The 10,071-nt window shown below is 53.5% G+C and overlaps 1 protein-coding gene across 3 annotated transcripts; it reads right to left on the reverse strand.

Moving 5' to 3' along the window:
- Positions 1 to 294: 294 nt before the first annotated feature.
- Sncb (synuclein, beta) lies at positions 295 to 8,057 on the reverse strand. 3 transcript variants are annotated; one of them, XM_030247080.1, is made up of 7 exons: positions 7,740 to 8,057; positions 7,260 to 7,373; positions 6,998 to 7,127; positions 4,357 to 4,395; positions 4,078 to 4,196; positions 1,303 to 1,392; positions 295 to 976 (listed from the first exon to the last, which is right to left on the reverse strand). In XM_030247080.1, the coding sequence occupies exons 3-7, from the start codon at positions 7,116 to 7,118 to the stop codon at positions 944 to 946; spliced, it is 402 nt and encodes a 133-aa protein (XP_030102940.1). In that variant the 5' UTR covers positions 7,119 to 7,127; positions 7,260 to 7,373; positions 7,740 to 8,057; the 3' UTR covers positions 295 to 943. The 3 variants fall into 3 exon arrangements, with proteins under 3 accessions (XP_030102940.1, NP_001349336.1, NP_291088.1); NM_001362407.1 differs by having other exon boundaries at positions 7,350 to 7,373; positions 7,740 to 8,030; NM_033610.3 differs by lacking the exon at positions 7,260 to 7,373 and having other exon boundaries at positions 7,740 to 8,030.
- Positions 8,058 to 10,071: the final 2,014 nt, after the last annotated feature.

The following is a 10,071-nucleotide window of genomic DNA, read 5'->3' on the forward strand; positions in this document are numbered from 1 at the left end:
TCGCGCGTGCATGCGTATTCGTGATGTCGGTGCTGTCGTTTCTTCTTCTGGTCCTGCACTCCCTTTCCTGCCAGGAGGTGGCGCCTGATGCTAACTTCCCACCTCCCAGTCAACTTCAATCTCAGTGTGGGTGGTGGTGGGGGCTGTCACCCTCTGGGTCCTGGGCCAGTGTGGAGATGGAGAAGCTGAGATCCCAGGTAGCTAGCGTTGTACCTGGGTTTAGTGTGTCAGAGTTCAAGGAACGAAGGGGCAGTCTGGGGCCCAGAAGCCCAGTCCTGCCTAGGCGGCGCCAGCTACAGACAGATTGGCTTTATTCATGGACACACTGGGGAGCGGCTTGGCCGCCCACCCCGGGACACGCTCACACGGTGGGTGGGGGGACTCTCCATGCCACAATCACAACAAACGACGCCCGCGCTCGGACCGAGCGGGCTGAGGGAGGGGGCATGGCACGACCTGGCTCCTGGTTTGGGTTAAAAAACAAAACAAAACAAAACATTTTAGGGGTCGAATTGGGGCTGCGGGGGGGGGGGAGCCCATTGAAGAACCTCTGTTAGGATGGGGAAGGAGCCATAGTTTTCCCATCTTGGTTTAAAAATACATAGAACATGCTACATCCGAGCAGACACTGGACCAAATGGAGGGTGAGGGGCAACACTGGTAGGGCGGGGCTCCCAGCCGGACCTCTCTGCCCGACTCCAGTCCACGCCTCAGGGATGAACGCGGGCAAGTAGGACAGACGGAAGGGCAGGGCAGACACTAACACAGGCCCTGAGGAAGTGCCTCAGAGCCGAAGGAAGATCTCGTGTTTGGGGGAAAAGGTAGAAGGACAGCCCTGGCTCTGGGGGGTGGGGGTGGGGGGTTGGGAGGGAGAGGGATGGGGCAGGGACAGGGACAGGGACAGAAGGAATTGTGCTGCTGGTGCGAGGCCCTCCTGGACCCCTTACGCCTCTGGCTCGTATTCCTGGTATTCCTCCTGCATCAAAGGAAGGGTTGGAGACTGAGCGGTCAAGCGTAGCCTGCCCACATCCCTCCCTATCAAGAAGGAACAATGTTTGTCCCACCCCCTGGGCAGGGAGAAACATGGAGTTGGGGCCAGCTGAGACAGTCCAAGGCAGTTGTGCCTGGGGGCCTGGCGTTAGGCACCATCTGCCCTCTGCTCCCTTCTTCTGCCTCCTGGACCCTGAGTTATTGAAGCCCTTCCCCCACCGCCTAGCTTTATTATGCTAGGGACCACCCACCTAGCTAGGGGTGGCTTCAGTCTTCAGGGGCGCCCCTACCCCAGCCCTGCAGCCCCCTCACCTGGGGTGAGTCCTCATAACTTTCCCCTTCTGGTTCCATCAGAGGCTCAATCAGGGGCTCCTCAGCGGCTTCTTGGGCCACCTCCTCTGGCTGTGAACAGAGAAAGGCAGGGCTGGGTGGGCAACTGGAGAGCCCTTAAAGAAATTCCATGATGGTGTGCTACTGGTTGCTTGGAAGCGTGGGATATCTAGGGTGGCTTGGCAGTGTCAGGTATGGTTAGGTGAGTTGTTTATTTGGAGGTCTTAGAAGGGAGAGGTGAGATGGACCTGTGAACAGTGAATTCCCAGACAATCATCAGGGGAAGCTGGAGTGGAGAGCGTGAAGAGAGAGCTCTGAGGGGCTCAGGCCACCACCTGACAGTCTCTACCCCTATCACTGAGACTGGAGAGATGGGGAGACAGCACAGGGCTCTCCCCTTTAGGCGCAAGCTGCTGGACTGACTATAGGACCCAGGAGAGAACTCTGGCTGCTCCCCTCCAGGGCTGAAGGGAACTGGAGTCTCAGGTATGGGGCTGGAAAGGGGCTCTGTGCGGTTCCCTCCACTGCCTCCACCCATCCCTCCCTCCCCCAGGGCTGAGCTTGGCCTGATTTCTTCACTGTAGCTATTTTAAGATAAGCTGGAAGCAACAGCTCATGGTGTTGCTTGGATGTGTGAGCTAAGACTCTTCCCCTCCCCCCTGCATCTGCTGCCCAGATGGGCACAGACCAATGAGCACGCAAGTGGAGGTCTGCTAGACACATGGCTGGCCGCCTGCAGATCAACACATATATGTAAACACAGGATAACTTGGGGTGTATGCATGGCTGTAGAAGACCACACGTTGGGCTGGCACGTGACTAGGAGGACCCTGGAGCTGTGGTACTGAGAAGTTGGCACTGCCCGTTGCCTTAGCCCCTTGGAGTATTGTCTACTGCTGCTTCTGTGGGTACAGAGCTTTACACCTCCCGTAAATGAGCATGGGGGCTCATTCCTCTCTTTGTGGAGATGACCAAAGCAATGACAAATGTCGCTTTGTCCCAAGTTACCCAGCTGTGATGGGAACCCAGGAAAGACACAGTGTTCAAAGTCCCAGCTCCAGGCCTTTAGGTATAGTTTCAGGCTAGAATGTGCGTCTGGCATGCTGAAGATCTTAGGCTCAATCTTCAGCATCCCTGCCCACAAATAACCCCCAACTGGAGCCCTTTGTTTGGAAATGAACATAGCAGGAGAGTAGAATGCTCTGGGCGTTCGGCCTAACCACAGTGGAGCATGGCCCAGCAGGAATGGAGAATCGCCATTCTCAGACAGTGGCAGTCTTAGAAGTCACGCTGTAGAGTAGGACAAACAGAATGTAGAGGAGCGCATGATCCTCTTGGTGACATGCACACGACATTGATGAGCACCCAAACAGTTTGCAATGATGGAGGTTGGGAAGCAGGGACCCCTGGACTGTGGTGGGTGGGTGGGGTAGGCCGGGCCTCGGCAGAAGGAAGCTAAGTGATTACACATGATACAAATGCTTGGGAGGCACTTCCTCCATGAACCAGGCATGTTCCACTGCCATGTGCAGTCCTGGATAGGGTAAGAGTCTTTAAAGACAGCAGAGTGCAAGAATGCTGGAGGCGTTTTGTGTCTTGAACTGGCCGCTGGCTTCATTGGGAAATCACTTTCTAAAGTGTCTGTCTTTGGGGGAGGGGGGGAAGGGAGCGTTCAAGCAGCCTTTAAAAAAAGATTTATTTTGCACTCTTGCTCTCTCTTCTTGCTCTTTCTCCCCCCTCCATCTCCCTCTCCCTCTTGAATAAACTCTATTCTATACCTATTTTTAAAAGATTTTTAAAAGTTTTATGTTTGTGAGTGCTTGCTACTCATGTGGGTCTGTGTGTGACACATGTACATCTATGTACCATGTGCATGCCTGGTGCCTAAAGAGGAAAGAAGAAGACACTGGGTCCTTTGGAACTGGAGTTGCAGATGGCTGTGAGCTACAGTGTGGATGATGGGGACTTTACTCTGCAAGAGCAACAAGCGCTTTTAACTGCTGAGCCACCTCTCTAGTCCCATAGATGGAACCTCGTATAGCCCTGGCAGGCCCTGTGTTCGCTGCCGTCCTGATCTCGGTCTGCAGGTCAGACTTTCTATCTCAGGAGCTCTCAAGATGTGGTCTCTGGAACTGCAGCACTAAGGTCCCTTGTATATTTCATCTTCTGACTTCTGCCCCAGGACCTTTGTGCTTCCTGTTCAAAACCTCTTGGGATACCATTCTGGGACATCTCAGGGCTGTGTCTCTTCAAATGGCACCTCCCAGGAAACCTCTCATGGCTCAAGTAGACCTGTCACAGTGTGTGCCCCCCCCCCCCAGTGTTTTCTTCTTCACCGCAAACACACGCCCCATCTAACATCATCATACACACTGGCTAGCTTTGCACTGGGCTCTCAATGCCTAGGTAGTATGCACGGAGCCCACTGTGGAGCCACGAGGGACAAACCTTCACTGATAGGGACAGTCAGCTAATGAAAAGAGCAAGCATCGGTGTTTGCAAATGTGGTCGGGAATATCTGAGGTCATGCTGCTAAGTGAGCTATGCACTGACAGGGGTCCCTTCACAGGACCTATAGACACCTCCCCACAGCTTCATTTTTAGCTGAATGTATACAGACTTGTAGGAAGGGAGGCAAGCAAGCTTGTGCCCCAGACTGGGGAAGTGAAGGTGGAGTGGATGGTGGCAGATATGTGTGCCTGCCTGATATGTGTGACATGTTGTGGGGTGGGCATGGGGGTGGGGGTAGGCACTTGCCTTCAGGTCTGTGGGGAACTCTTCCTTTTTCACCAGGCCCGTGGCTGCTGCAATGTTCCCAGCCCCAGAGAACACAGCTCCTCCCAGATGCGATGCCTGCTCCTTGGTTTTCTCAGCCACTGGAGCAGGGAGGAGTTTGAGGAAAGGGTTCAGTGCCAGGTCCCCACCCCCCACATAGTGTCCCAGAGCCTTTCCTCTCCAGGGGCAACCCCAAACAGAAGCCTCAGGAGTCCCCATACCCCTCACCCCCCCCATAAAGCATTAGTACTGGTCTGGTACCTGAGGCTACACCTTGTACCACTCCACTGGTCTTGCTTCCTATGGAGAAGAAAGAAGAACATATGGAACAGAGATTCCAACCTAACACTGGGGCTATGCAGTAAGCAGAGGACCCAGGTAGCAATGAGTCCCCTGAACCCCTCCATGAACCCCATCCATCCCACAACTCCACCCCCATGCTAACTACACTCAGTCCCTATACATACTTCCTTAGGCCTCTGGTTCCCTGTCTCAGTACCCACACCCCACCAGTGGAGGCCGGCTGAGTACCAGGGTAAAGCTCTTAGCGTCTCCTGGTTTACCATTTGGGCTGTGATGGTGGGTGAGGTGTTGTTCTTTCTTCATAGTTGGAAAACAGAAGCACAGTAAGGGCCCTGCAGTTAGTGGCCAGGTGAGCATCCAAGCCCGACTTGAAACTGTTCCCAGCTATGGTGTAGCCCAGGATGGGAGGTAGTGATGCTGGGAAGAACGGCCATGCTCTTGTCCCATGCCCTGGCCCCTGCTGCACTTCTGCTAGTCTGTCTCCTCCAAACAAAGGGCCAGCTCTTCCTCTGGCTAAAGTGGAGAGTGTTAGGTGCAGGTGAGTCTAAAGGTGAGGTTCAGATTGCAGAAGGCACTCATGCCATTGGCTGTGTCTTCACCAGGATGGTTGGGTAGTATTGGAAGAGGCAAGACATTCTGACCACAATGTATGTATCCTCTAGGGCTTGCTTGGGAAATCTGTTGTGTGAAGATTTAGCAACCAAAGGCTGGGCTAAGGCCACCACAGAGGAGATGAATCTAAGCTAGCTAGAGGAAAAGGTGAGGCCAACAAGACTCTGGAGGCTCAAGGGATAGGAGTCTGCCTGCACACTATTCATTCACTCACCAGCAGATTGTTTGCACATTTTATGTGCAAAGCTTGGGCCAATGGCTCACTCTCTGTCCTTAATTAGTAGGGAGAGGATATTTAGACTCTAAGGAACTGCAAGAGGTGGGGACAATGCCTAGGCCTTGAGAAATGGGGAACACATGGGTATTCTAAAAAGAGATTAGGGAGGAGGAACCCAAAAGCAGGCAGGCAGGACTCCACCTGAAGACCAGGGCACGAGGTATGTATGGTAAAAGCCATGCTGGGAATGTAGGCGGAGGAAGACATGATGGGCACCTCATGCCAGGCTCTAGGAGCAGAGGCCATAACACAGAGGTTCCCTTGAGCAAGGGAGGAAGGAAGGAAGCACCTACTAGGGGGAAGACACCACAGCCGGGAGAGGCAGAGCCTATGAGCAGAGAGTCAATAATGTGGTCCTGGGGTTTAAGGAAGGATAGGAAGGAGGGATGGGTAAAGAAGGGAGGCCAGGGCATTGCTAGGCTGATGTGGGCTCAAGACACTCTTCTGCTGGGCTTAATTACTACTGCTCTTGTCTCAGGTGGCAATGTGTCCTGGTCTCCCTGCAATTTGCTCGGTCCCCAAAGGTCCAAGGAACTATTCTGAACTAACCAGATCATGTCAGTCTCTCTCACTTGTAGCCTCTAACAGCAATCACAAGGATGCTCCAGCCTGACCTATGTGGTCTTCTTACGGATCGGTTCTTGACTGCCCATCTGAGCTCTTCCAACAAGAGTCCTGCCCCCTGCTTTTCCGCCCATTCTATGGTTCTTTGCATCCTGCCTCTCTGCCTTCCCAGGACCCTTAAGTAAGGTGCAGGGCTGATCCTGTGCACCACCTGCCAGTAGCTCCCCTTTTTGCTCTCTTCCCCCAAATGATCCCCACACTTGCTGCTCGATGTCAGATCCTGCCCCTGAAATGCTGCGCCTTGCCGTGAGGAGATCACAGCTCCGTTGTTCTCTCGGCATCCACACAACGCTCGCTCGAGACACAGTATGCTTTTAATGGTCACAATCCAAGCCTGCAAATGACCTTGGACAAAACATCCAGCTCTTTTCCACAAGAGCAAGCCCTAACCTATGATCTGAGCCCTGAAACAAGGGGTGAACTTCCATTTCCAGCCCTTTTCTCTCATTATGCAAATAACCCTTACAAACTCCCCTTTCACACTTTGGGTGAGAGATATTAACCTCCCGACCTTTGTCCTGATACCAGCTGGCAGCTGCTGGGACGATGAACTGGAGAGACTGCCAAGGTAAAACCACAGGCTGTGTGTGTGTGGGGGGGGGGGGCGGGGGCTGGTAGCTGGAGAGAGCCCGCCAATAACCAGGAAAGTGGGGCTTTCCAGCGGGATTTATACCCGGGCTTCTGGCTTTACCAGCTGTGTGACCTTGGGCAGAGTGGTTAACAGAGGGCCCCAGAGTCGCTGATCTGTAGACTAGCCCAGGAATGTTAGATGCTATAGCATTTCATTGCTCTTGGCCTCAGGTAAAGGTTCCCCACCAGGTCACTATTAATAGTGATGACGGGGTAAGAAAAAGGAAACTCTGGAGAGCTCAACACCTTGGTCCCTGGTTTTTCATTTGAACATCATCTCCACCAGCTCCCATCCCATCCCCACCTCCCAATTCCATGGACTGGCTGTGTCCCCAGTGACCCCTACTGACCTCGCCCATCTGCTGACTCATATTCTCATGCCCAGACCCCTCAATCACTCTGAGGACCCTTTCTGGTACCCTCAGGAGATACCCAGCCCTGCAGCCCCTTGCCCACCGACATAGAGGACGCCTTCCTTGGTCTTCTCTGCTGCCTCGGTGACCCCCTGCTTGGTTTTCTCAGCTGCAGCCACAACGCCCTCCTTGGCCATGGACAGGCCCTTCATGAACACGTCCATCCTGGCGGCCTGGGGAGGGCGAACACACAAGTGCCGGGGCGCTGGCTCTGCACCCTCACTCGGGCCCTCCCAGGGGACCTGGTGCCCCCTCCCTCCCTTCCTCAGACTTGGCGCGCTTCTGGGCCGGGAGCCCCCTCCTACCCTCTCTACTTCCCAGGTCTAGGCCTCAGAGCTATGCTGCGGCGAGTCCTAGCGTCCTTGAAACCCCGGGATGCGGGGAGGGGCCAGCACCTCAGTTATCCGGAGATCTGCAACCTGCAGGCCCGCAGAACCGGAAGCTAGGCTCGGCGCGAACACCGGGGCCTGTCTGTACACACAACAGTCACACGGTCTGCATACAAACACACACCATGGACATGCTCACGTGCACACACACAGAACACGGGGCGTTTAGAAGCGCATGGACACTCCGGCACACGGGCACGGACGCACGTCCGCACGTCCACCCAGACTGTAGCAATCAGAGAGGACAGACGCGCATCCTGCAGTGCACCTGCCCGCGCCCGCTTAGCGCTTTCCTTTTCTGTGCCCACGTTTCTCCCAGGGCAGTCTCCATCCCGCTCCTCATCTTACCCCAGATCCCCCTGGATCCCCAGTTCGGTGCTCTTTCCGGAGCCTCACCTGGGTTTCGGGGCCGGGCTGGGGGATGGAGCTGTGGTGGCGGCAGCGGCTGCTACTGCGAGCAGATGCGCGGGGCTGGGCTACGCTGGGTATGGATGGACTCGGGGCCAGTGGTGTCCTGCCGTGGTCAGGCTCTTGAGTCACCTTTCCTGAGCTGGAGTGCAGCAGTGCTCTGGCCTTGGGTGCTCTGCCACCAAGGATGCTACTCGCGCGCTCCGGCTCCGCTCCGGCTCCTGCTCCGGCGCTGCGGCAGCTCTGAGCTCAGCACTCCCCCCTGGTGGCCGCGCCGCCCCCTCCGCCTGACTGACAGGGGGCGGGGAGGGTGACATCTCCCCAGAGCAGGCGAGCCTCCAGGGGAGGGCCTCTGACGTGCAGCCGGGGACCCTAGTGCTGGAGAAGAGTAGTCTTTGAGGATGGTGGGAGGTGGCAATGCGGCGAGAGAGGACTGGTGTAGAAATTATGCGGTTGGCTTGGAAGTTCAGAGCGATTCCAATCCTAGCTGCGTTTGTTAGTAGCTGTGGGATCTTGAACTACCTACCTCACCTTTTGAAACGCAAGGTTCCTCTTCTGTAGAACCAATGGAGGGAGTCAATGCCCTTCTAGGCACCGCTTGGATGGGTGGTGCAGGTTGGGTGGAAACAGTGCTAAAGAAAAGCAGGGTTCGTATCTCAGGAAGACGCGCTCATGGCTGTGCAGAGACAAGAGGCAGGAAACAAAATCAATGTATCCACACTTGAATCATACAGGGTTACTTCAGCCTGTGAGAGTAGATAGGAAGACAGAGAAATGCTGATGTAAGAAATGGACTTGAGGCAAAGTAGGTAGACAGCAAAGGCCTCTTCCAAGAAACGACTTGGAATAGACAGATCCGGGAGAAGCAACAAGGTAGGCCTAGACAGGTGGGGGTGAGATCCACAGAACCAGACCCTCAAGGGCAAAGGCTGGGAGGCACCACCATGCTGACGGGCAGTCAGGATGCAGTGCAACCTGCTCAAGACCCAGACAAGAGCATATGGTTTATGGTTATGGGAGGGCATTCCAGATGCACGGCAGGACCTCAGTCAGTTCTATAAAAGAATTATACCCAAGCAGGTGTGGCATCCCAGATGAAAGGGACCCTGTGAGCTCAGGGAGTCAGGGAAAGAAGTAAAAAGGAAGTGGCACTTAGTTTGGGGCTCGTGGGGTGGGTAAGGTTTTCCCTCGGGAACAAGATCAGAAGAGCGTTTTAAGCTAACGATATATAACACAGATGAGGGCAGTGGTGGCAGAAGTGCTGGTCTGGGCGTTTGAGAGATGAGGTGTGCCAACAGCAGACAGTAGGGCACGGGGGGGGGGGGGATGCTCATGGCTGTGGTAGGGCTGTAAGTTGGCAGAGGCTTTAAGAAGGCCAGTTTGGCAGTGTTTCCTAGGACTATAAATGCATGCTCCTTTTGGATCAGCAGTGCCCCTTCCAGGAACTCACCCTGCGGATCTCTATTCTTGCGTGTGCACACTTACACGTGGGCCGGGACAGTCACTGTAGGAAACACTGACAATGCTCTAAACGTCCTCTTAGAGATCTGGTTACTTCCTTATAGCACATCCACCCAGTGGCACAGTGTGATGGTGTGGTTGGGAGCCATGAGCTGTCTCTCCCCTGCCCCCACCCCACGTATCAACAACACACTAATGAGTAAAGATGGTGTTAGTGAGAAGCCGGTGCAAAGATTGTAGGTGTTGAGCAAGCTGATTTCGATACATAGAAAATTATATTACATACTTACATATTTAACAAGTTATATGTAAGAATATAGTTTTATGCATAGCAATCTGTTTATTGTATATAAGTATTTGTATATATTAGATATAAGTGTATATGTGCACACTATTAAGTGTTTATCACAGACCATATGTATTATATACAAACATGTTCCATACAAATATACACATATAGTTGATCTTTTCTATCAAAGGGTTCTGCAACCTTAGACTCAACCAACAACCAATCAAGAAGACCAGCTGGAGAGATGGCCCAGTGACTGTTCTTCCAGAGGACCAGAGTTCAGTTCCCAGTGCCCTCATGAGGCTGTTCACCACCAGGTATAATTCTAGCTACAGGGAATCTTCTTGTCTCCACAGGCCTGTGGGATGTGCTCTTGTGTGTGTGTGTGTGTGTGTGTGTGTGTGTGTGTGTGTGTACACATATATACAGAATTTAAAAAAAAACAAATTTTAAACAAGAAGGAAAATTATGTAAACAAACATTATCTATGCTGAACACATAATTTTTTGTCGTTATCTTTTAAGTGATAGTTACCTAGCACCCTGCTGTGTCAGGTCATAGAAGTCCTCC

The sequence above is a fragment of the Mus musculus genome, chromosome 13 (assembly GCF_000001635.26).
Source record: "Mus musculus strain C57BL/6J chromosome 13, GRCm38.p6 C57BL/6J".
Lineage (NCBI taxonomy): Eukaryota > Metazoa > Chordata > Mammalia > Rodentia > Muridae > Mus > Mus musculus.

Coding starts and splice junctions, on each gene's coding strand:
- Sncb (XM_030247080.1), bottom strand. CDS start 7,118: ATGGACGTGTTCATGAAGGGCCTGTCCATGGCCAAGGAGGGCGTTGTG. Junction 4,396..6,997: donor GGAAGGCGTCCTCTATGTCG/GTGGGCAAGGGG, acceptor TCTTCTCCATAG/GAAGCAAGACCAGTGGAGTG. Junction 977..1,302: donor GTTATGAGGACTCACCCCAG/GTGAGGGGGCTG, acceptor CCTTTGATGCAG/GAGGAATACCAGGAATACGA.